Below are 27,276 nucleotides of genomic sequence, written 5' to 3'. Positions count from 1 at the left end.
TGTGTGGCCGAGCCACTCCTCACGGGAGGAGACTTAAAATCCTCAGAGATTTTACCTCTGCGGCCAACCCTTGTGCGTTTGGGCATTTGGCTGTGTGTTTATGTTGTGGGAGCTGGTGGGCCTCTTCGTAGTAAGTGGTTCTTAAATGAACAATGGCCCTGGTCTGGAATGTGGTCTTGAACGTACCTGGGGAGCTGCCTGAGCAAGTGAATCTACAGTCTCCAAGTTGCAAATGGCAGATCCAGTGATACTGAACTTCGTATCAGTTCATCTGAAAAACGACTCAGGGAGCTTACTTGCTCCAGTCTTAACGTCAGTCTACAGGACCGGGGTGGCGATGGGGCTACTAAAGCAGCCATCCCAGCAGAATCAGTGCCTGGATCCTGGTCTCACAGTGCTCAGGGCTGGGTGACCGACTCCAAGCGTGGGGCAGTCTTTTTTCCTCTTTTGACTCATTGCCTAATCAATACATTCACTGGTGACCATTGTTCTCACCAAGTATGACATCACTTGAGTGGCTCTTCGTGTGTGTGTGTGTGTGTGTGTGTGTGTGTGTGTCCATCCCCCAGCCTGAAGTCCCAGGCACTTGTTATGCAGCTTTTGTCAGAAGACCATCACATTGATTTCTCATCAGAAAAACACCAGCATGAGATAATTTTTGACCGGGAGAGATTAGTACTTAGTGGAATGGTTGGTGCGTGGTATATACTCAGAAATGGGAGAATTAGAGAAGCTTTGATTGCTTTTTCTTTTTTTGAATTTTTGAATTGTATTTTATTTATTTTTTTGTACAGCAGGTTCTTATTAGTTATCCATTTTATACATATTAGTGTATATATGTCAATTCCAATCTACCAATTCATCCCACCCCCCCACCCCCACTGCTTTCCCCCCTTGGTGTCCATACGTTTCTTCTCTACATCTGTGTCTCAATTTCTGCCCTGAAAACTGGCTTATCTGTACCATTTTTCTAGGTTCCACATATATGCGTTAATATACGATATTTGTTTTTCTCTTTCTGACTTACTTCACTCTGTATGACAGTCTCTAGATCCATCCATATCTCTACAAATGACTCAATTTCATTCCTTTTTATGGCTGAGTAATATTCCATTGTATATATGTACCACATCTTCTTTATCTATTCATCTGTTGATGGGCATTTATGTTGCTTCTATGACCTGGCTATTGTAAATAGTGCTGCAGTGAACATTGGGGTGCATGTGTCTTTTTGAATTATGGTTTTCTCAGGGTATATGCCCAGTAGTGGGATTGCTGGGTTATATGGTACTTCTATTTTTAGTTTTCTAAGGAACTTCCATACTGTTCTCCATAGTGGCTGTATCAATTTATCTTCCCACCAGCAGTGCAAGAGGGTTCCCTTTTCTCCACACCCTCTCCAGCATTTGTTGTTTGTAGATTTTCTGATGATGCCCATTCTAACTGGTGTGAGGTGATACCTCATTGTAGTTTTGATCTGCATTTCTCTAATGGTTAGTGATGTTGAGCAGCTTTTCATGTGCTTCTTGGCCATCTGTATGTCTTCTTTGGAGAAATGTCTATTTAAGTCTTCTGCCCATTTTTGGATTGGGTTATTAGTTTTTTTAATATTGAGCTGCATGAGCTGTTTATATATTTTGGAGATTAATCCTTTGCCCGTTGGTTCGTTTGCAAATACTTTCTTCCATTCTGAGGGTTGTCTTTTCATCTTGTTTGTAGTTTCCTTTGCTGTGCAAAAGCTTTGAAGTTTCATTAGGTCCCATTTGTTTATTTTTGTTTTTATTTCCATTACTCTAGGAGGTGGATCAAAAAAGATCTTGCTGTGATTTATGTCAAAGAGTGTCTTCCTATGTTTTCCTCTAAGAGTTTTATAGTATCCGGTCTTACATTTAGGTCTCTAATCCATTTTGAGTTTATTTTTGTGTATGGTGTTAGGGAGTGTTCTAATTTCATTCTTTGACATGTAGCTGTCCAGTTTCCCCGGCACCACTTATTGAAGAGACTGTCTTTTCTCCATTGTATATCCTTGCCTCCTTTGTCATAGATTAGTTGAGCATAGGTGCGTGGGTTTATCTCTGGGCTTTCTATCCTGTGCCATTGATCTATATTTCTGGTTTTGTGCCAGTACCATACTGTCTTGATTACTGTAGCTTTGTAGTATAGTCTGAAGTCAGGGAATCTGATTCCCCCACCTCCGTTTTTTTCCCTCAAGATTGCTTTGGCTCTTCAGGGTCTTTTGTGTCTCCATACAAATTTTAAGATTTTTTTTTCTAGTTCTGTAAAAAACGCCATTGGTAATTTGATAGAGATTGCATTGAACCTGGAGATTGCATTGGGTAGTATAGTCATTTTCACAATATTGATTCTTTCAATCCAAGAACATGGTATATCTCTCCGTCTGTTTGTATCATCTCTAATTTCTTTCATCAGTGTCTTATAGTTTTCTGAGTACAGGTCTTTTGTCTCCCTAGGTAGGTTTAGTTCTAGGTATTTTATTCTTTTTGTTGCAGTGGTAAATGGGAGCGTTTCCTTAATTTCTCTTTCAGATTTTTCATCATTAGTGTGTAGGAATGCAAGAGATTTCTGTGCATTAATGTTGTATCCTGCAACTTTACCAAATTCATTGATTAGCTCTAGTGGTTTTCTGGTGGCATCTTTAGAATTCTTTATGTATAGTATCATGTCATCTGCAAACACTGACAACTTTACTTCTTCTTTTCCGATTTGTATTCCTTTTATTTCCTTTTCTTCTCTGGTTGCCATGGCTAGGACTTCCAAAACTGTGTTGAATAATAGTGATGAGAGTGGACATCCTTGTCTTGCTCCTGATCTTAGAGGAAATGCTTTCAGTTTTTCACCACTGAGAATGATGTTTGCTGTGGGTTTGTCATATATGGCCTTTTTTATGTTGAGGTAGGTTCCCTCTATGCGCACTTTCTGGAGAGTTTTTATCATAAATGGGTGTTGAATTTTGTCAAAAGCTTTCTCTGCATCTATTGAGATGATCATATGGTTTTTCTTCTTCAATTTGTTAATATGGTGTATCACATTGATTGATTTGCGTATATTGAAGAATCCTTGCATCCCTGGGATAAATCCCACTTGATCGTGGTGTATGATCCTTTTAATGTGTTGTTGGATTCGGTTTGCTAGTATTTTGTTGAGGATTTTTGTATCTATATTCATCAGTGATATTGGTCTGTAATTTTCTTTTTTTGTAGTCTCTTTGTCTGGTTTTGGTATCAGGGTGATGGTGGCCTCATAAAATGAGTTTGGGAGTGTTCCTTCCTCTGCAGTTTTTTGGAAGAGTTTGAGAAGGATGGGTGTTAGCTCTTCTCTAAATGTTTGATAGAATTCACCTGTGAAGCCATCTGGTTCTGGACTTTTGTTTGTTGGAAGATTTTTAATCATAGTTTCAACTTCATTCCTTGTGATTGGTCTGTTCATACTTTCTGTTTCTTCCTGGTTCAGTCTTGGAAGCTTGTACCTTTCTAAGAATTTGTCCATTTCTTCCAGGTTGTCCATTTTATTGGCATAGAGTTGCTTGTAGTAGTCTCTTAGGATGCTTTGTATTTCTGCAGTGTCCGTTGTAACTTCTCCTTTTTCATTTCTAATTTTATTGATTTGTGTCCTCCCTCTTTTTCTTGATGAGTCTGGTTAATGGTTTATCAATTTTGTTTATCTTCTCAAAGAACCAGGTTTTAGTTTTATTGATCTTTGCTATTGTTTTCTTTGTTTCTGTTTCATTTATTTCTGCTCTGATCTTTATGATTTCTTTCCTTCTACTAACTTTGGTTTTTGTTTGTTCTTTCTCTCGTTCCTCTAGGTGTAAGGTTAGATTGTTTATTTGAGATGTTTGTTGTTTCTTGAGGTAGGATTGTATTGCTATAAACTTCCCTCTTAGAACTGCTTTTACTGCATCCCATAGGTTTTTGGATCATTGTGTTTTCATTGTCATTTGTCTCTAGGTATTTTTTGATTTCCTCTTTGATTTCTTCAGTGATCTCTTGGTTTTTTAGTAACGTATTGTTGAGCCCCCATGTGTTTGTCTTTTTTACATTTTTTTTCCCTGTAATTGATTTCTTATAGTGTTGCGGTCAGAAAAGATGCTTGATATGATTTCCGTTTTCTTAAATTTACTGAGGCTTGATTTGTGACCCAAGATATGATCTATCCTAGAGAATGTTCCGTGCGCCCTGAGAAGAAAGTGTAATCTGCTGTTTTTGGGTGGAATGTCCTGTAAATATCAATTAAATCTATCTGGTCTGTTGTGTCATTTAAAGCTTGTGTTTCCTTATTAATTTTCTGTTTGGATGATCTGTCCACTGGTGTACGTGAGGTGTTAAAGTCGCCCACTATTATTGTGTTCCTGTCGATTTCCTCTTTTATAGCTGTTAGCAGTTGCCTTATGTATTGACATGCTCCTATGTTGGGTGCATATATATTTATAATTGTTCTATCTTCTTCTTGGATTGATCCTTTGATCATTATGTAGTGTCCTTCCTTGTCTCTTGTAACATTCTTTATTTTAAAGTCTATTTTATCTGATATGAGTATTGCTACTCCAGCTTTCTTTTGATTTCCATTTGCATGGAATATCTTTTTCCATCCCCTCACTTTCAGTCTGTATGTGTCCCTAGGTCTGAAGTGGGTCTCTTGTAGACAGCATATAGATGGATCTTGTTTTTGTATCCATTCAGTGAGCCTGTATCTTTTGGTTGGAGCATTTAATCCATTCACGTCTAAGGTAGTTATCGATATGTATGTTCCTGTTACCATTTTCTTAATTGTTTTGGGTTTGTTTTTGTAGGTCCTTTTCTTCTCTTGTGTTTCCCACTTAGAGAAGTTCCTTTAGCATTTGTTGTAGAGCTGGTTTGGTGGTGCTGAATTCTCTTAGCTTTTGCTCGTCTGTAAAGCTTTTGATTTCTCCATCAAATCTGAATGAGATCCTTGCTGGGTAGAGTTGGGTAGAGTAATCTTGGTTGTCGGTTCTTCCCTTTCATCACCTTAAATATATCATGCCACTCCCTTCTGGCTTGTAGAGTTTCTGCTGAGAATTCAGCTGTTAACCTTACTGGAGTTCCCTTGTATGTTATTTGTTGTTTTTCCCTTGCTGCTTTCAATAATTTTTCTTTGTCTTTAATTTTTGCCAGTTTGATTACTATGTGTCTCAGTGTGTTTCTCCTTGGGTTTATCCTGTATGGGACTCTCTTCACTTCCTGGACTTGGGTGGCTATTTCCTTTCCCATGTTAGGGAAGTTTTTGACTATAATCTCTTTAAATATTTTCTCGGGTCCTTTCTCTCTCTCTTCTCCATCTGGGACCCCTATAATGCGAATGTTGTTGCGTTTAATGTTGTCCTAGAGGTCTCTTAGGCTGTCTTCATTTCTTTTCATTCTTTTTTGTTTATTCTTGTCTGCAGCAGTGAATTCCATCATTCTATCTTCCAGGTCACTTATCCGTTCTTCTGCCTCAATTATTCTGCTGTTGTTTCCTTCTAATATATTTTTCATTTCAGTTATTGTATTGTTCATCTCTGTTTGTTCATTCTTTAATTCTTTTAGGTCTTTGTTAAACATTGGTTGCATCTTCTCGATCTTTGCCTCCATTCTTTTCCTGAGGTCCTGGATCATCTTCACTATCATTATTCTGAATTCTTTTTCTGGAATGTTGCCTGTCTCCACTTCATTTAGTTGTTTTTCTGGGGTTTTATCTTTTTCCTTCATCTGGTACATAACCCTCTGCCTTTTCATCTTGTCTATCTGTGAATGTGGTTTTTGTTCCACAGGCTGCAGGATTGTAGCTCTTCTTGCTTCTGCTGTCTGTCCTCTGGTGGATGAGGCTATCTAAGAGGCTTGTGCAAGTTTCCTGATGGGAGGGACTGGTGGTGGGTAGAGCTGACTGTTGCTCTGGTGGGCACAGCTCAGTAAAACTTTATCCGCTTGTCTGCCTATGGGTGGGGCTGGGTTTCCTCCCTGTTGGTTGTTTGGCCTGAGGTGACCCAACACTGGAGCCTACCCAGGCTCTTTGGTGGGGCTAATGGCGGACTCTGGGAGGGCTCACGCCAAGGAGTGCGTCCCAGAACTTCTGCTGCCAGTGTCCTTGTCCTCACGGTGAGACAGAGCCACGCCACACCTCGGCAGGAGACCCTCCAGCACTAGCAGTATGTCTGATTCAGTCTCCTATGGGATCACTGCTCCTTCTCATGAGTCCCGATGCGCACACTACTTTGTGTGTGCCCTCCAAGAGTGGAGTCTCTGTTTCCCCCAGTCCTGTCGAAGTCCTGCAATCAAATTCCGCCAGCCTTCAAAGTCTGATTCTCTGGGAATTCCTCCTCCCGTTTCTGGACCCCCCAGGTTGGGAAGCCTGATGTGGGGCTCAGAACCTTCACTCCAGTGGGTGGACTTCTGTGGTGTAAGTGTTCTCCAGTTTGTGAGTCACCCACTCAGCAGTTACGGGATTTGATTTTATTGTGATTGCGCCCCTCCTACCATCTCATTGTGGCTTCTCCTTTGTCTTTGGATGTGGGGTATCTTTTTTGGTGAGTTCCAGTGTAATCCTGTCGATGATTGTTCAGCAGTTAGTTGTGATTCCAGTGCTCTCACAAGAGGGAGTGAGAGCACGTCCTTCTACTCTGCCATCTTGAACCAATGACTGGTGGCGCGGTGGTTAAGAATCTGCCTGCCAATGCAGGGCACATGGGTTCGAGCCCTGGCCCCGGAAGATCCCACATGCCATGGAGCAACTAAGCCCGTGCGCCACAACTACTGAGCCCATGTGCCGCAACTACTGAAGCCTGTGTGCCCAGAGCCTGCACTGCACAACAAAAGCCACCACAATGGGAAGCCCGCGCACGGCAATGAAGAGAAGCCCCTGCTTGCTGCAACCAGAGATAGCCTATGCACAGAAACGAAGACCCAACACAGCCAAAAATAAATAATTTATAAAAAAGAAAAAAAGAAAAAGAAAAGGATAGCTTTATTGCTCTGCCAGCAAAGGGAGACACACCGGGCTTCTGCCTCAAAGAACTGTGTGTCCCCACCTTTGATTGCTTTCCCCTTCACAGAAGAGTTAATCCTCCTACAGGGCTCCCTCTGCAGACATCTCCGGTCCTGTTTCCTGGAAGTTCTACAGCTACCGAAGGCTTTAGCACCGAGTGGGTCCTCGCTGTATCCTTGACTATCTTCCCTTCTCGCCCGTCACACTCATCATTATTGTCAGGCACTTAGTGTGTGACCCATTTATCACGCATTCCTGGAGGAGAAACAATGACAATCTGTCTTGAGTTGTGACAGTGTTTGCTAAAGGCAAATTGAAGTGGGTTTAGGGAAGTATCAGCAAAGGGATTGGGAAATAGCGGAATCGTCTAATTTGGTTCCACTGACCGGGCAGTGAGAGCTTAAGAGTCACGTGGTTGAACGGCATGAGCAGAGAAGACAACCCGGATATCTAGACTCGGCCAGAATGCGATGCAGTCCAGGAGGCCTTAGGATGTATGTCAGGAAATATTTCTTGGTGCCGATATAAAGAACAGCAGGAATTTAAGAACCAAACTGTACTATGCTGGTTCTTTTCTGGAATAGGGGTAGGGCTGAATGTGATCGTCGTTCATTGTGTCAGGGTTGTAGGACCTGGGTACACCTTTCCGCTTTTGCCTCATACAGGTAACTCCAGCACATGCATTCCGTTCCTTACCTCACCGTACAGCCTCCCCTAACTGTAATACTTTCAGGGCCCAACACTCCATTTGCTGTCCCAAACCTTCACTGCTCTCTCTGTTGGAAAAGTCGTCCCTGGGTGTCCCCAGGACTTGGTGTCCTCATCACATCCTCTGGGGAGGCCCTGCTCTCTGGGGTCCCAGAGCGCTCTGGGGCCCTTCCGCAGTTTGAAAGCTGTTCATCTATAGACCTGGCCTCTTTGCGTGGCACGTAAATCCTTCCTGACCTGATCTGGCTAACGCAGCCTTCCTCTCTAACTTGATCACTGACTGTTCCCTTCATCCTTTTCTCAGAAATGCCCAATAAACTCCCTGGTCACCTCTCAGGGCTGCTCCCAAGATAAGGTAGACTGTGGGCTCTGTGATAACTCTCTTCTTTCTTCCACTGATCTGCTACCTTCTGTGCCTGAGTCTGTAGGAAACTGTTTTATTTTTTTTTACTTTTTAAATGTTTATTTCATTTTTATTTTTTTATTTTAATTTTTAATTTTAATATTTTTTTGGTCGCACTGTGCGCATGTGGGATCTTAGTTCCCCGACTAGGGATTGAACCCGTGCCCCCTGCAGTGGAAGTGCGGAGTCTTAACCACTGGACCACCAGGGAAGTCCCACTGCTGCGTTTTAGAGGAAACTCAGGAAACACCCCTCCCTAGAAGCTCTCCCTGCACTGGCTCTCCTCCTCTGTGCCCCCAGGGTCCCCACTTGGCTCTGCAGTGACACCCACGGCCTTGTGCTGTGATGGCGTCTTCTGAGCTAGACTCCCGTGCTGGGGTCACGCTTGCTCCTTTGTGTATCCTGGATCCTCGTGCTTAGGAGAGGCTTGGAGATGTTTGCTGAATGAGTGCACACAGCATGCGAGATCCAAGCACGTGATAAAGGAAGGGGATGATCTCTCAGGAGCAGAGGAAACAGCACAGGACCCAGATAGGAAAAGGGGAAGAATTCACGTTTTTTCTTCTCCCCAAGCCTCGTCCCCACACCAAAGAGCTGCTTCTGTGCCAACAGTGGGAACTTTGCTGACCTGGTAGAGGAGGTGGTAGGATTTGATTCCTGCAGGGTTAACCTTTTGACAGATGGAGCTGCTCTTTTTTTTTTTTTAACTTAAAAAAAATATTTATTTATTTATTTAATTTATTTTTTTGGCTGCGTTGGGTCTTCATGGCTGCGTGCGGGCTTTCTCTAGTTGTGGCGAGGCGGGGCTACTCTTCGCTGCGGTGCACGGGCTCTAGGTGCACAGGCTTGAGTAGTTGTGGCACACGGGCTCAGTAGTTGTGGCTCGCGGGCTTTAGAGCGCAGGCTCAGTAGTTGCGGCGCACGGGCTTAGTTGCTCCGCGGCATGTAGGATCTTCCCGGACCAGGGCTCGAACCTGTGTCCCCTGCATTGGCAGGAGGATTCTTAACCACTGCGCCACCAGGGAAGTCGGAGCTGCTCTTTTAAAAAAATGTATTATGAATTATTTTGAACATACAGGAAGCTACAAAGAGTAACATTGTGTATCTACCACTCAGATTAAGAAATAAAATATTCCTAACACAGCTGTAGCATTTAAACCATTATCTTGATTTGGTGTTCATCATTCTCCTGTGGTCTTTTATACTTTCCCATCATATTTGATATGTATACATGCATATATATGGTACATATCCATTTTTTATATATTTGTGTTTATATTTTTGTAAAGCATTGATTTATACTGTGTGGTTATTCCCTCGTGCCTTGCGTTTTCAGCGTTCTGTCTGTAGGGTTCATCTCCAGTGTCCATCTGGCTTGATCCATGAAGTGTCAGTTGATCTTTATTGCTGTGTAGTAGTCCAATTTGTGTATCCTGTTAGTGGGTATCTGGTTTGCTTCTGAGTTTTTCTTTTTACACAGTGCTGCTGTGAGCACTCTTGTTACATACCCTTGTACACGCACTGAGAGTTTGTCAAGGATGACTAATAAGGGTGGAGTTTCTGGGTCATTGCACATGTGCATCTTCAACTTTATTAAACTTTGCAAAAATTATTCTCAGGCTTAATGACTACAGTCTTAAAGAAATAAATCTTTTTCATTTCGGTAAGTCAGTTACGTTAATGTTTCAGATGTAGTGGATCGAAGGTTACATTTCAGTTGAAGTAGAAGATACCCGTTTGAGCCTTTTCTGTGTGCCTGATTTATAGAGCCAAGAAGCTGATTTAAAACAGAGATTAGGGGCTTCCCTGGTGGCGCAGTGGTTGAGAATCTGCCTGCCAATGCAGGGGACACGGGTTCGAGCCCTGGTCTGGGAAGATCCCACATGCCACGGAGCAACTGGGCCTGTGAGCCACAATTACTGAGCCTGCGCGTCTGGAGCCTGTGCTCCACAACAAGAGAGGCCGCGACAGTGAGAGGCCCGCGCACCGCGATGAAGAGTGGTCCCCACTTGCCGCAACTAGAGAAAGCCCTCGCACAGAAACGAAGACTCAACACAGTCATAAATAAATAAATAAATAAAAGAACGTGAATTTCTTTAAAAAAAAAAAAAAAACAGAGATTAGTATGTGGAAGGTTCATATTTATATAAAGTCCTACAAAGAAAGAATGAGGTCATATTCAGCAGGTCCTTCAGCATTTCCTTTTAAATTTTTTGTTGAGTTTTAACCAGAGAGCATTTTGGATTATTTTTAGGATCTGGACTGCTCACTGTGGAGCTATTTGTTGTATGAATATTTGAGTGAATAAACGAATGGAACTATAGAACTGAACATGAGAATGATAAAATATAATGGAATAAATTAAAACCAAGTTAGCGTCCCTGAGTCGAGGGGTTAAAGTGAAAAGCTCCTGGTGGGCGGAGGGTCCTCACATTCATTTACTGTCAGCCTGCTGGAGGCTACAGTTTTTAAAATTTTAATTTTTAAAAAAAATTTTATTTTATATTGGAGTATAGTTGATTAACAGTGTTGTGTTAGTTTCAGGTGTACAGCAAAGTGACTTAGTTATACGTATACATATATCTATTCTTTTTCAAATTCTTTTCCCGTTTACAGAGAAAATTCTTTTCTCTGTTTCCCAACAGAGTTCCCTGTGCTGTACAGTACTCCTTGTTGGGTATCCATTTTAAATATAGCAGCATGTACATGTCAACCCCAAACTCCTAGTCTATCCCTCCCCCCGACCCTCCGCCCCCCGGTAACCAGGGGTTCATTCTCTAAGTCTGCATCTATTTCCGTTTTGTAAATAAGTTCAGTTGTATTTTGTTTTATTAGATTCCACATATAAGTGATATCATATATTTGTCTTTCTCTGTCTGACTTACTTCACTTAGTATGATCATCTCCAGGTCCATCCATGTTGCTTGGAGGCTAAAAGTTTATGTGACATCTGCCTTCGGCCAACACCCCTGTCTGGTGGCAGGGTTCTGACACAACGGCAGTTTCTTTTCTTTATCACGAGCTCAGAACCTGGGCAGGCCTGATGTGCTTCCCTGGTGCGGGGCCTGAGAAGCCCCCTCTGCGGCGAGACCTCTGTGGTCTCCCCTGGTCTGGACCCTGTCAAGACACCGGCTGCCCTGAAGCCAGTCTTAGCTGGCGGCAAATATGGCCAGTGTTGCTGTCAGGCTTTTATGCAGCCCTTCCTGCCACAGCCCTGCTGTGTGGAATCGTGGCTGTTTTCCTGGAGATAACACTGCATCCTGGCCAGGTGCCTTGTGAGGTCATTGCTGAGTGTCACCTTGAAGGGCTGTCCAGAAGATGCTTGAGGTAGAGTGTTAGCTTGCTAGGGCTGCTGAAACAAAGTGCCACAAACCGTGTGGCTTCAACAGAAGTTTGTCTCCCGGTTCTGGAGGCTGGGGTGGTTTCCCCTGAGGCCCCCTTCCTTGGCTTGCAGGTGGCCGTCCTCTCCCTGTGTCTTCACAGCATCTTCCCTCTGTGTGTCTCTTGCCCAGATTTCCTCTTTTTATAAAGATGCCAAGTATTGTATATCGGATTAGGACCTATACTAATAACCTCGCTTTAACTTGATCACCTCTGTAAAGACCCAATTCCAAATAAGGTCACGTTGTGAGGTACTGGGGGTGAGGACTTCAGCACATGAAGTTTGGGGGACACAATGCAGCCCCTAACAGGTAGACACACTGTAGGATTATGTGTGAATTGTTAAAAGGCTTCTTGCAAACATTGGATTTTCAGTGACTAGGGAAGTGAGTGTTCTTTCCCACATTAACATTTGCTTACTTTCTGACAGATGCAGGAGCAAACACAGTTTGCTACCACGGACTTGGTCTAGTACAGCGAGCTTATTTACTTGCTAACTTCTAGGAAGGAAGTTGCAGAGATCAGTTTAAAAAGGGAGATTTTGTTATTAGAATTACATATAAATTGATTTTTTTTCCTAAGAGTTTATTGCCTGAAGGCTTGCCTTGTGGTTGTTTTTTTTGACTTGTTTTCAAGTTTATTTCAGTCGTTGTTAAAAAAATACCTGAAAACTTTTTGTTATTGTTGTTCTAGATTTAAAAGGAATTGCATTTGTCATCCAGAGTCAAAGTAATTCTTTTCATGCAAAGAAAGCAGAACAGTTAAAACAAAGCATCTTAAAGCAAGCTGCAGATCTTACACAGGTATGTGGAGATGACTTGGAGTGTCAGATAATTACTTATTTCTGGATTCATGTATGTTTTCCAAAGCTCTTGGTCCATAGGTGATCAATTTTATTGAGATAAAATACCTCTTTTTCATTTTGCGGGCTTAATATGGACTATACTGTTTAAAATGCTCTAGTTAATTTCTAATGCTCAAAGCATTGTATTCTAAATTATTATATATATATTTTAAGAGAATTATATAAATGTATAGGACTATCATGGTTTCATCATAAAGTATGATAGAAAAAAGTGGAAGAAATAACTTTTTAAAGGCAGAGCTTAAAATAGCAAAGATAATTAATGTTCAAAATTTTGGTAACAAGTTCTAAGGCAATTTTTATGTTGAAATAACACTTTCATTAACCTTAGTGCGGTGCTTCTTCTGTGAGTTTCTTAATCCGTTTTTTAATTGGATCTTATTAATTGAACTTTTGATTTGATTTATAATGTAATATCCAAGAAGGATTATGGAGAGAAAGATTGACACGTCCAGGTACACTTTAATGACGTTTAAAATAGGCGTGAACCGAGTTTAAATCTGTTCTGAATGATGCTGGAGGTTTGGGGCAAAGGAAGATCTACCTTCTTGTGCTGCCATATAGGAGCTTTCTTCTTTAGCCAAGCAAAGAAATTCCCCCCAGCCCGCTCCACTATATGGCTGTGGCCTTCAAGACAGAAGTGCTGTCTGGAGGTAAAAGCCATCAAGAGCTCTCTGACAAGAGACGTGTGTGTTTGACAGACAGCTTCTTTCTGTTGGTGGGAGCTGGGAAATAAAGGGTTGGAAATATCAATGGAAAAATGAACAACTGTAATGGTATCCAAGGTTAAAGGCACTGCTGACAGAAAGGCTTACTGTGCTTAATCTTTAAATGCTTTACGTATGAAATTCATCCCCCCTCCCCACGTCCCCGCAAGGACAGACCCTTGGCTCCTCTACTTGGAGCGTCATACCTTCTCAAGGGAGAGGAAAGTGTTGCAGCCTCTAGACAGGTGGTTGGTTTTTTTTTTTTTTTTTTTTTTTTTGGATACTTGGGGATAGGAGCAGCTTGATGAGTTTAAAGTTCCCCTTTGTCTGGAAACCCAACTTTGGAGATTTTCTTCTACTAAACCTTTTCAGATTCCATCAGAGAGGAAGTCCTGCAGCAACCCTGACAGGCTGGGATTCCTCCGTGGGCTCTGGTAGAGGCCTCTGCTGGGGTTGGGGAGCAGGGGCCCACATAGTCCCTCAGTGGGGTCCAGGTGAGCATCCATGGAATTTAGCTCAGTTGGGCCTTGGCTGTTACCCAAAACTGTGAATCAGTGATGATGTCAGGACAGAGTTGTGTATCGTTTGAATTCATATATGAATTAAGGGCACATATATCTCTGTACCTTGTTCTCAGAAATACCTTCCCTTTTGTAGAGGCAGATTCATGTGTGTTTTATTTATTTATTTTTAAAATAAATTTATTTATTTTTTGGTTGCGTTGGGTCTTTGTTGCTGTGCACAGGCTTTCTCTAGTTGTGGCGAGCGGGGGCTACTCTTCGTTGCGGTGCGTGGGCTTCTCATTGCGGTGGCTTCTCTTGTTGTGGCGCACAGGCTCCAGGTGCATGGGCTTCAGTAGTTGTGGCACAAGGGCTCAGTAGTTGTGGCTCATGGGCTCTAGAGCGCAGGCTCAGTAGTTGTGGTGCATGGGCTTAGTTGCTCTGTGGCATGTGGGATCTTCCCGGACCAGGGCTCGAACCCGTGTCCCCTGCATTGGCAGGTGGATTCTCAACCACTGCGCCACCAGGGAAGCCCTCACATGTGTTTCAGATTATTTATCTTCCCCATTTAATTCATACTGACAGACCTTGCTGTTAATGTGGGTGACTACATACTTTGCCAGCCAAGGCCAGTTGATTGAGTATACCCCCAGTACTTCCTCTACTATTTGTCAGCTCCTTTTTTGTTGTTTTTTAATTGTGTGGGTTTTTTTTTTTTGGCCTTTTTTGTGCAAATGGGTGCACATCACTGGCTCCCTACCTGCCTTTCCCCCTTCCCTCTTCTGGGAAGAGTAGCTTCCAGGGAACCAGGGGCAGGACAGTGCTCCCAGGACTTGGTTCACAGTGGGGAAAAGGCATGGGGTACCTTTTGGTGGGAAGCAATATAGATTATAAAATGTTCCTCCTTCTTTTCTGCCCTGTAGGCGGAAGGTGCCGCTAGCGGCTGGGAATGCCCGCTTCTTCGGGAGGCCTGGGGCTCTTTAGAGGATCGGGCCTGGGATGCAGGACCACTGGGTACTTAAAACTGGCAGTAGACTCTGGGGAGGATGGTTACAGGGTCCCATCTAAGCTGCGCTTGGTCGTCATGTTTAGTGGTGGAGGCCAGGTGGCTGCAGCTGATAGGGTGTGGATCCAGTGGAGCCATGGGAACCCCCTTAAGCTTTTGCCAAGACGGTCTCACCAGAGCTTGTAAACTAGAGTCCGCGTCTCTGATACCAGCTTCATTTCCCACCACTCATCCCCTTGCATTTTTTTGCTAATAGTTTCGAACTCCTCGTGGTTCCTGGGGTCATTTGAGATGCCAAGCCTCTGTTCCCTTGCACAGGATGACCTTCATTTTGACAAGCTCCTGGGTCCCAGTGAAGCCTTTCTGTGCAGCGTCTTGACCTGCAGGGACAAATCACTTCCTCCTTGGTTCCACTTTTATTGTATACTTTTCACTTTGTACTATTTTTATTTGTTACATCTCTGTCTCTTTTATAAATTTCGAGAGCAGAGAGTGTGTCTTACTAGTTTTTGATGCCTCAGAACCAAGCACAGAGCTTTCCATGTACTGAACCTGGTCCTCAGTGAATGTTCATTAAACTGAGTCCCTGAAATTCATTATCTAATTTTTCCTTACTCTCTTTTCTGTTGTAATAGAAGTTTCCTTTTATTTCTCTTATAGTATGGTCACTTTTTTTTTTTTAATTGGAGTATAGTTAATTTACAATGTTGTGTTAGTTTCAGGTGTACAGCAAAGTGATTCAGTTTTATATGTGTGTGTGTGTGTGTGTGTGTATATATATACTCTTTCTCAGATTCTTTTCCATTTTCGCTTATTATACAAAAGTAGGTCTTTGTTGTTTATCTATTTTATATATACTAGTGTGTATATGTTAATCCCAAACTCCTGATTTATCCCTCCCTTCTCCTTTCTGCTTTGGTAATCATAAGTTTGTTTTCTGTGTCTGTGAATCTGTTTCTGTTTTGTAAATAAGTTTGTGTGTATCATTTTTTTTACATTCCACATACAAGTGATAGCATATGATATTTGTCTTTCTCTGTTTGACTTCACTTAGTATGATAAATTCTAGGTCCATCCATGTCGCTGCAAATGGCAATATTTCATTCTTTTGAGTAGTATTCCATTGTATATATGTACCACGTCTTCTAATCCATTCATCTGTTGATGGACACTTAGGTTGCATCCATATCTTGGCTATTGTAAATAGTGCTGCTATGAACACTTTTGTGTACACACACACAAACACACACATACCCTGTATGAAGTCACAGGTTCTTTGAAGGCAAGTGCTGTGGCTTGTTCTGTTTTTGATCCCTCCATAGCACCTTCAGCATAGTGGGTATTCAACATCGGACAGTTGAAATGAATCCAGGATAAATTGAACAAATGCAAACTAAACATTATTTTAAGTAAATTATTTTATCTATTAAAAATTTTTTTTGTTAATTTTTAAATTGATAAGGGCCAACCCCTCTCATATTAAATATAACTACTATTTTACTTCTCCCAGGGAAGCCACAGAGTTTAGGGAGAAGAGTAGACTAAAACACTGAGCATGAGTTGATGCTTGGAAAGTATGATCTCATGATTAAGTGAATGACAGTATGGGAAAGCAGCAGAAAGCTCACTGACTGCTCTCACACACACAGTATAGCAATGACTAAGGGGAAGCAGGGGCAGGCTCTGTCCCCCATCACAGAAGCGGAAATGGCTCATAACTCCTTTCTTGGCTTCCCCTGTATCCGGGGAGCAGAAAACCATCAGGCACACTTGCCCCCGAGTCTGTACTGGGACTGGGAATGGTCCAGGAGTAATGCTCTCTGGGATGTGGCTGTGATAAATGCGGGTTCTCGGGCCTGAAATGACGGGGGTGCTAGTGGCCATGACAGGTGACCAGTGCTGGTGGGGTTGGTGGCAGAAGCCAAGCTGCACTGGCTGTGACAGAACTCCTATCACCCCCCCCACCCCCCCTCCCCCGCTGGCTTCTGCGTTAGGACTGGGAGTGTTGATCCATTCACACAGTGTAAGTTTCTCCTCCAAATTCTAATTTTGAAACATTTCCAATTAGGAGGAAATTGAAAGAATACATCAAAAACCATGTATCTTTCTTCAGAGTCAACAATGTTTCAACATTTTCCATCTTTGTGTGCACGAACCCTCTCCACACACATAAACAGATTTGTTGAACCATCTGAACCTAAGTTGCCCACATCATGACCCTTCACATCTAAATACTTCAGCACGTGTCCCCTAAGAGGAAGCACATTCTCTAAGTCCATGATTCCCTTGCCCCTCTTAAGAAAATTAAAAACAATTCTTTAATATCATCTAATAGCTGCCCCTTATTGAAGATTCTACAATTCCTAAAAATACTTTGTCTTTCCATTTCTTTAATATTACAAGAGTCACTCCCTTTTCCAGCCATTTTCTGTATGTGATGCATTTGAAAAATACTTTGTTTCAGATTCTTTTAAGAAGTTCCTTTTCTGCTCAAACTAGCCCCAGTCTCTTCCTGTTACAAATCTGGTCTGGTCCACACAACTCTCCTTCCTGAAGGAGCACATCCACGTGCACAGGAAGGTGACTTTCCCACGTGCTCAGAAAAGAGTAGTGATTCCGAGAATGGGCTATGAAGTCAGAGGGTCTGGGTTGGAATTGAGCCCCGTCACTAGCTGGGTCAGGGCAAATTACTTAACCACCGTGAGGGTCAGCTTCCCAAACTATTATTACTGAGTACTGCCCAAATTATTACGTGAAAACACGTAATAGTAATAATAGTCTCTACTGAGTAGAGTTGTTGGGAGGATTAAGTGAGTTCATGAGTGTAAAGGGCTTAGAATCATTGTCTGGATACACTGGAAATGCCGTGCAAAGGCTCTCTTTAAAGATGCAACCTCTTCCTGGTAAGTCCTCCCAATTCCTCCCTCTGTAGGTCATTAGTTTCCTAAGAAAATAGCCCCTGATGGAAGACATTACAGGCATACTTCATTTTATCGTGCTTTACAGATACTGCTTTTTTTTTTTTTTTTTTAACAAATTGAAGGTTTGCGGCAACCTTGCATGGAGCAAGTCTACCGGCATCAATTTTCCAACAGCATTTGTTCACTTCCTGTCTCTGTGTCACATGTTGGTAATTCTTGAAATATTTCAACTTTTTAAAATTATTATTGTATTTCTTATGGTGATCTGTGATCAATGATTTTTTGATGTTACTATTGTAATTGATTTGGCATTTTTTTTTAGCAATAAAGTATTTTTAAAATTAAAAAAACAAACAATGACTAAGGAAGGTGGTGATTGACTTCCCCCGCAAACAGTCCATCTTGGGGGAGGCAGGGGGAGGCAGCTCTGGCCTGGTTTCCTTCTGTCTCGTTACTTTGCCGTAAGCTGAGGAGCCTGGTCTTCATCTACGTTGTTGAAGCGGGCTCACCACCCTCACGGCTGCATGCTGCTGTGTGGAGGACAGGCAGCTTCCTTTTAAGGATATAGCCTTGAAGTTGTACACACGCAATATTAGCAACTGTGTTTTCATGGATGCATGATTCTCAACTCTCAAAACTTAGAAAACAGTTCTATTTCTCTAAAGCGTTGAACTTTTCTAGCAGTTTATTCTGTGCTTCTGTTTAGTTTCAGTATGCTTCTACTTAATTTGTATTGTCCTTTGCATTTACAGTTTGCCATTTAGACCACCTGTTTAGCTGGTGACTTAGATTGCCACTAGGTGGCAATATTGGTTTTACAATTAAAGACACCTAATTAAGCAGTATCATCAAGCAAACCCCTCTCCCACAGCATCTAATCTCCGTGATAATAAATGGAGTCTAGACTAAAGCAATTGGAAACCTCCCTTTAATTATCAGATAGTCTGTTTTTCTTATTCTGAAATTCTTTCCTAGCATGGAAGCCAGCTATGAGTACTGAAGTAGTTATGACAGAACTTCGTTTTAGCACTTGGATTTAATTTGCTCACAAGATCCAGGGTGTACTGTTACGACTTAGGTAATTTCGTATTTGGGTTAACAAGTCTTTTGGTAGTTGAAATGGCTGGAAAGATTTTACAGTCTGCAACTGTACATGATACTGGTTCCTTTTTTTCTCTTTGTAGAGTTCTTTATGTTACGTATGTGATTTAAAGTTGAATTTATTCCATGAATAGCATCTTGGAGATCCACAGATTGTCAAAAGCTCACACCGGGTCTGTAGACAATACCTGGGGCCATGATGAGCTACGCTGACCTAGAACTACATGAAAACAGAGAAAGAAGATTAACTGCAGAGAATTAAGTGCTGAGATGCACAAACTATAGGGCAGCAAAGTCACTTGGAGAGGAAGGTAATGGCTCCCTAGTTGCAAACGTGACTGGAACTTGTTTTAAGAAACTGACGTATTCTTGAAAAAGAATCGACAGCCTCGTCATCAGCTGGGGAAGACGAGGACGGCCAAATCCGGGGCAGAGGTGTCAGGGCATCCCCAGCGCTGTGGCAGGAGCCGGCTGGCTTCTCTGAGGGGTCAGCCCCATGGTTTGCCGGGTACGCACTGTGCCTCTAATGGGACAGGATGTCACCTGCGACCTGAATCATGAAGTCTTCAGGTTGCAGGTTTGGTTTTCTCCACCGATTTGCCCACCACGAGCATTCACCACAGTTGCTTAGTGAGGGAGGGATCAGCCATAAGTTTTATCATCTGAATATTTATCTGATAGTCCAAAATATCTCTTCCACACCACCAGCTGTCTAGCACTGCTGTTTATTTATTCATTACTCCTGTCGGGTTGCACTTGACTACGAAATCTGCCAAAAATTAAGGTGCAAAAATTTAATGGTTTCTGCACTTAGGCATCTGCTTCTAGCTGTTCTCTTTTGCTTTGGCAAGTCATTGCCTACGCCTGTTTTGCCTCAAGGTGCTAAAATGTGGTCTTATTGAAAACACAAATGTTTTTCATTCTTCACGTGTGAGTATAGAAAGAGGAGCCTAAGCGAACTTTCTATCTGAAACATAACACTGTACTCGGAGCTGTTACCAGAGTGGTGAAGCTGTTTCCCTTGTTTTCTGAAACCATCTGGGTCATTGTGAGTTGTCACTCCCATTTCCAGGTTTGATGCTTATAATGCAGTTCGTAATGGTTTTGAAGTCTATAATGATATAGTTCTTCTAGTCAGGAAGCTAGCAGACTTTACCAAGTGCTTCCTATGTACAGAGAACCATTCTGGATTGCTGTGGAGCAGAGTTAGAGAGGAATTAGGAAAGATACTCTAGTTCTTTGAATTACTTACAAGATAGATGGTAACGATCTCATAATAGAAATGACTGTATCGTTAAGTAGAAATTAGAAATCCAAAATAAGCCTATTAAAATGTCTATTCAACAAATATTAATTGCACATCTGTAGCTAATTAGGTACTTTTGAACGTAACAGGACATCTCTAGACAGTCCATGGGGCCCTTGAGAAAGACGATGGTCACGAAGCTGTTTAGGAAGTAGAGCGATATGTAAACAGCACATGAAGGAAGACTTTTATCAGATCAGATAGGAGAGACAGGAAATTAGCTGGAGGGATGTTGGTTTGGAACAGGGAACCAGATCTGGAAGACGAAGACATGAATCATCAGGAAGGTTTGCTTTTGGGATGCTAGGGGACCTAGGATTTGTTCAGGGGGATGAGGAAAGCATGTTTTAGCAGGAATAGTGATCTTTTTAGATCAAAATGGATGGAAATTAGAGCTGGTAATGTGGTTGACCAGTACAGGGTTCCTAAATGTACATCTACAGATAGAAGAATGCAGATTTGGAAGAAGTGCTACCTTTTTTCCGGAGTGTTTTCTCCCTGCATTACAGGTAGAAGGGTAATGTGAACTTATAAAGATTGACTATTCAAAGAGGTGCATGAACAAAAGCCAGGTGGAGGTAAGGCTAACAGAAACCCATATGGAGAGTTTGTGTGACAATCTCTGAATTAATCAGGCACTTGAGCGTGTTTTGTTTTAAACACCTATTATGTGCATGGCATCTGTGTGTCAATTGCGATTTGACTTCTGCTTTTTGAACTTGAAAAAAATTCCTTCTTGGGTGAATGTCCGTGTGAAAATTCTTTTTTTTTTTTTTTTTTGTTACATGAAATGGGCACAGACAGCTCAGTCTCTGGCGAAGACTCTGTTGGAGAAACTTGAGTTTATGTTGTGATGGAGAGGCTGTCAAATGAGAGTTTTTTTCCCCTTCTGGGACCTGGGATCCGGTAACCAAGGCTGATCCTAGATTGACATAATTTTTACTGCACCTTCAGAAATGTATCAACACTAGCTTAAAATTATAGAAACCATTAATGTTCACCAAAGGAATTTCAAAATAAGATTAAATTGGAAGCAATAAAGGAGAGAGGAGAAAGCATCATTGTGTTTTTTTAAAACTAGGTTCTAGTGACATAAAAACTCATGCACATTTTGAAGACTCTGAAGTATGACCTTAGCACAAGGCACAGGTCATGTATGGTTGGGGAATCACTTTGAATGGGAGACAGGGAATAAGTCCCTGTAGGAGTGACTACTCAGAGAGAGGGGACAGGCTGAAGTTAGAATGAAGGCAGGACCTGAGGGAGGGGCAGAACCACGGATAAGTTATGGATGCTTTTTTTTTTTTTTTAACATCTCTATTGGAGTATAACTGCTTTACAATGGTGTGTTAGTTTCTGTTGTATAACAAAGTGAATCAGCTATATGTATACATATATCCCCATATCCCCTCCCTCTTGTGTCTCCCTCCCACCCTCCCTATCCCACCCCTCTAGGTGGACACAAAGCACCGAGCTGATCTCCCTGTGCTATGCGGCTGCTTCCCACTAGCTATCTATCTTACATTTGGTAGTGTATATATGTCAGTGCTACTCTCTCACTTCGTCCCAGCTTACCCTTCCCCCTTCCTGTGTCCTCAAGTCCATTCTCTACGTCTACGTATGGACCCATTTTTAAGGCATTCTCCAAATACAGAAAAGAAAATTCAGAGGTGGGTTAGGCTTATAAGGTTTTCTTTTTGGGGGGGGGGGTATGGTGCCCCTGTACATTTCATTTTATGGCGATACTGGATTACATTTTCTGTTTTAGGCCAAAAGGGGCCAGACTAGCTGCCTAGAAACCTCCATACTCTGCTTTCCCACAGCTAAATAGCTTCTGAAGAGAACAGACACTTCCAATTTTGTTGCCTTCTTTTGTGGTATGAACTTTATTTAAAAGCTGGCAGAATCACAACCTTACAGATAAATGATTCTTTCTGCTTATTCACAGAAAGTTTTGGAAATCACTGTTTTCTCAAGAAGAGTTAGGTCTTGGCCCATTAGTTTAAAAAACCTCATTTCCATGCGATAAGCCAGGAAAGCTGGGAGCAAAGCCTTTCATAGATTAGCATGAAGAAGCTTGAGAAAATGGCCTTGTGTTTTCTAGTTTTAGACTTTTTTTTATTGTCAAGGAGACAACGTGAGGTGCTTCATTAAAACGTTAGCCGTGAGAGTCGAGTCGCTTTCACAAAACTTTCCTTTTTAGGGGAGAGCAATTGGATGCTTAATTACTTAGTGAAATTTTGTTTTTTGTTGTAATCGGTAGGTGTTAAGTAATCACATTAAGTTGTTTATTAAAGTGGAGTTCTTACTACGTTGCTGTTGAGTAAGAATTTATGCATCCATTTACCAAATCTTTGTGGAATATTTGCTTAGGCAAGGGCCTGGGCAAGATGCTCCAGGAGAAAACAGAGCAGTGAGACCGAGTGCACTTCCTCAGCTGTAATGAATTCTTCACACCATGTGAACGTGGGTCTCTGTTTGGCGCCCAGCATTTGGACACCTTCCCTTACTGGAGATTTCTACCTGGTGTGAATCTAGTGGGAGTGGGCTTGGCCCACTCAGGACATCAGAGGCCAGACTCGGGGTCTCCCCAGCTCATGGAGGGTGGCCAGCTGGCTGTTGCCGTGCAGGACTCTGAGTCTGGAGCTAGGGACCCATACAAGTGGTTTATTTATTTATTTACTTACTTACTTTATTTATTTATACTTGGTTGTACGGGGTCTTAGTTGTGGCAGGTGGGCTCCATAGTTGCGGCTTGCCAGCTCCTTAGTTGTGGCATGCAAACTCTTAGTTGCGGCATGCATGTGGGATCTTAGTTCCGTGACCAGGGATCGAACTCGGGCCCCCTGCATGGGGAGCGCGGAGTCTTAACCACTGTGCCACCGGGGAAGTCCCAAGTGGTCGCTTTAGCTCTCACTCTCCTGGTGGTGACATCGGTGCCCAGGGGACCAAGTGAGGTGGCCGTGCATGCGTGCACGTGTTGGAGGAGGGCCAGTGCTCTGGGGCGGGTGATGCCCTGCAGGGCGACCCTATCCCGGTGAGTCACCGTGGAGGGGGGCCCTGCCTGTGCCACCCCCTGGGAGGCTTGTGCTGGGGGCGGGGCCCTGCACGTCACTTCCTGCAGCCACACGAGCGCACCCACCGTGAGAGCCCAGGCCAGGCCGCAGCCCGCCCGCCCTGCCGGGAAAGGTCGGCGGAGGCTTTGTCATGACATTTGAACTGAGCCTTGAAGAAACAGGAAGAGTTTGCCGGGGCGACTGTGAGGGCCCTCACTGATGGAGAGAGTAAATCTTGGGTCTCGCAGGACGTTGGCAAAGGGGTCAGCTACTCTGTGAGCTACTACCATGAGTTCACATTTGGGGAGGTGGGCTCGGAGGCACTAGTGACACACCTAATACGCGGCGCCAGGGTCTGCAGTAGAGACCCCGGAGGAGGGTCGGAAACCATAGCAGTGACCACAGCTGACGTTCACCGAGCGCTCACCGTCACCGGTACTTTACCTCGCGCTCATGTCAGTACGCTGTGCCGCCTTCAGGCGTCAGCTCATCTAAGTCTATGAAGTGGTTTCTGTAATTCTCCCCATTTGCAGAGAGGAAACGGGCTTAGAGGGATTGAGCGACTTGCCCAGGCTCACATCACTAACGAGCAGTGCGGCCAGGCCTGCGTCTCAGTTCTGATCTGCCTGCTGACACACAGGTGGGGCCTTAATCACGGGGCCAGGCGGCAGATCGCTGCGACTGCTGTGTGCACGTAATTCCACGCCAGTTCGTAAACAGTGGTCCGTGCCCTCTCTCACCTTACCTGGCTTTTTTTTAAATACCATTTATCCTTGGCATTATATTCTAGATATATTTGCTTATTGCCTGTATCCTTCATTAGAACTTGAGATCCAAGAGGTCAGATCCAAGACTCTACCCGGTCTCTTCACAGCTGTTTACTATGTTCCTAGAACAGCGCCTGGCACATAGTAGTTGCTCAACAAATATTGTACAATCATAATAATATTAATAACCATCACATGCAAGCTTGTGCCAAGTGCTTGGCGTGTATTAACTCACTTGATCCCCAGGACTGTTGTGACCCCCATGTTAGAGATAACAGACCACAGGCAGGTCTGGGAACTTGCTCGAGGCTGCAGGGCTCAGAAGAGCTGCAGCGAGCACTTTGGCTCCAGAAATCAGGTCCCTACGTGCTAAGCTTTATTGCCTTTCATGAACGAGTGAATGATTAGTTAAAACAGAGTTATGTGAGCTATAAAAATGTACATAGTAATGCATTTCAAAGTAAATATTTAATAAAAAGAAATTATATCAATGATGAGGTAATATTTTTCTCTTGTTAGGAAATGACAGGTTTCTGGGGAAAAAATATATTTTAACGTAGGCTCAGATTCCTGGAATGTTTGTTATTATGGCATCACTGTAATCTCCTGGTCCACATGTGAATCCTGGGTTTTTAAAGGCTAGTAAATGTGTCTGATACATGTTCCAAACAGGATATTTATATCCTGATAAGATAGACCTACTTCTTATGGAAGAAATAACAATAAACAGATGTTAATTTTTGTCATGATTTATTTGTTGGTCTAAAACCTCAGTTCAGTGCCTAAGAACTATGTAATAGTTGGAATTTGGAAATACAGTTGAACTGGAATCAGTCTTAAAAGCAGGATTCAGTCCTTTAGAACTTTGCCTAATACTGAACAAATATCTTGGGTTTTGCTTTCTGATTTAGTACTTGGTCTGAATAATGAGACCAAATTAGACCATAAACTTATGTACTTCAGGTATGGACAAGTAACAAATATTGGGAAATAGTCTGTTGACAAGGGAAGAGGCCAGCATCATGGAGTTAAATTAGTTGAACTTTCTCCGACAGAGGCAGAAAGACTAAAGTGGTTCAAAACCAAATTTGCCTAATAAAGTTATTATGACATTTAAAATATTAATCTGCCTTGATCCATGTTCAAATGTTGGCTTTTTCATTCATACTATTTCTAGATATAAATTTTTAATGATTTCTGCCTCCATATCAAGAATAATGGGTTTTTCTCCATTCTCAAAGCATTTTTAGAATGCTCCAGCTATGAAATCAAAACCCTTTTCCCAAATTGAAGATGATGAATATGTATGAGAACCAGGTAATGAAGTAGAGTGTTGGTTTTGAATTTGTTGGTTTCTCAATAATTATTAATGGCATTAAAATATGAATATGCCTTGATAAAAAATGTTCAAAGGAAGTACTGCCTGAAGGTCCAGTAGGCTTTCTGACTTCAAAATGCTTATTAGGATAGCAGTAGATGCCAGTGATGGAAATAAAGGTAGATTTTGGTTCAACAAGACAAATAGTGTTAACGTAAGATGTTTAAATTACTGTGATCAACTTTTTCTTTTTTCCTTTTCTGTCATTTACTCATATTTGATTATTTGTATTTTTAGTCCCTTTATGCTTGCCTCTGTTATGGTGTTATCTCATTTTTGATAGAATTTTACCTTCAACTTTTAGGTTTGAAACAGTTTCATGGTTTGGTGAATAGGCATCATTTAGATTGCTGACAGGCATGACTGCCTTTGTTATAGCTTTTAGCTTTTATTCCAAAGGGCTCTGTTGATAGAACACTTTCTTACTTTTTCCTTGATTTTTCGTTTGAAAACTCTTCCTTATTCATCCCTGCAATTACATACTAAAAGACTCTCTTTTCATCTAAAAATGCTGTCAGGTGGTGATGTGGCATCTTTAAGGAGGTTTAAGTCTTGTGGATAGAACAGACAGTAGATATAAAGAACATAAATATTACAATCCCGAGTGGTAAGAACTGATATAAGATCATTTGATGGAAAATTTTATTGTGACCTTTTAAATTATTTTATCTTAGAGGTGCCAATACATATGAGTATGTGTGTATCTAAGTCTGGGTCTGTGTGTGTGTATTCACACACAGAATATATACACACAGACACACAAACATACATGCATATATATATATGCACACATATATATAAAACAAGAATAAAAGCTCTTGGTCCTTTTTGAGGATTAGTAGACAAAAGTTTATAAGTAGAATAGCTTTGGCTTAATCAAGAGTTAATCAAGACCAGGTTTCTGAGTATCAGGGGAGGACCTATTTTATATTTTTGAGACAAAGGTATTCACACATACTTGGAGATAGTTATCAACATAGCATACTAGTTTTTGAAATGTTTCTATTTGGAGATACAGGGGTACAGAAAACTTGACTGCCATTTTTGTGTTCACCAACTGAAGCAAATACAAAATCCAGGCATGTGATTTAGTAAACAGAAAGTAATGGAGATAGGAAAGATTGTAACCCACTAGTAATCCAGAGAGTTTATTTTAGTCTAGAATATAACTCCTCCTTTGTGCTGACTAAACCTTTGCCTGCTGCAAATTGTCATGACAGAAGGTATTTGTAGGCCTGCCTCTGCACCTCTGCCAGGAAAGTGCCCTCACAGCCTTTCTGCAGAGGTTACCTGTCTGGGTGTAATACTTGTTGACATCACTTGTATAGTTCCTAAAACTCGGAAGGGTGGTTCTTAATTGGTGACCACATTTTCGTATTTATTTTTGCTCAAAACAATTTTTTATTTAAAATATATTTTAAAGCATATATGTAATAATTTCATCCTTCTGACCCAAATATTTTCATTTTTCTGGCTCCTTTCCAGTCTCTATTCATCTGTGATTTTGTTTTACATGGTTGGAATTATGTGTTTTAACATTTGACAGAAAGACATTCCCATTGTCATAATGTCTTCATTATTATAATTTAAGTTGCTATATAATAGCTCATTTGCAACTTATTTTCTTGTAAGACTTCTTTTAGTGTTTGCTGTGTTTCTTTTCTAGCTAGTTCATATTAGCGTGCTCCCATAATTATTTGAAAGTTTTATGCAAATATTAATGTTACTAGTTTTCTTCACACACGATTTTTGCTCTTATATAATCCTCATGAATATGTATGTGTGTGATATATATGTATGTGTATATATGTATATATGCCATATGTATGTACAAGCATATAGCTTTATATGCATGTATATGTATAGACATGTATATATATATGGCATATATATGTATGTGTATACTGCATATAGCTAATATATGTGTGTATATATATATACACATATACATATAGCAGTTTTTGAAAAGACAATGAAAATTACTTCATTATTCAGAATCAACAGTAGGAAAGCCCAGATTACATTGGGGAGCTGCTAATTCAACCTTTAGGAGTTTGCTTTTTCTCTCTGATGTGCCATATTGTTAGTGTGATTTAACCTTTGATTACTGTTTTTACGTTTCATATTTGTACACGGCAGTTAAAAAAATACTGCATGTGATGAAGAAGTGAGGCTTAT

General features: G+C 41.7%; 1 protein-coding gene across 1 annotated transcript in view; it reads left to right on the top strand.

The window, feature by feature from the left end:
* Positions 1-27,276, top strand: part of B3GLCT (beta 3-glucosyltransferase) — a 112,893-nt gene that overhangs the window by 21,281 nt on the left and 64,336 nt on the right. Inside the window, exons 4-6 of the mRNA XM_082435346.1 lie at positions 12,185-12,294; positions 13,436-13,497; positions 14,487-14,493. Coding sequence (XP_082291472.1) covers positions 12,185-12,294; positions 13,436-13,497; positions 14,487-14,493 — 179 coding nt within the window. The remainder of the gene's footprint in view (positions 1-12,184; positions 12,295-13,435; positions 13,498-14,486; positions 14,494-27,276) is intronic.

The sequence above is a fragment of the Balaenoptera physalus genome, assembly GCF_965194825.1.
Source record: "Balaenoptera physalus genome assembly, chromosome: 18".
NCBI lineage: Eukaryota > Metazoa > Chordata > Mammalia > Artiodactyla > Balaenopteridae > Balaenoptera > Balaenoptera physalus.
This window is presented reverse-complemented; position numbering and strand designations above follow the sequence as displayed.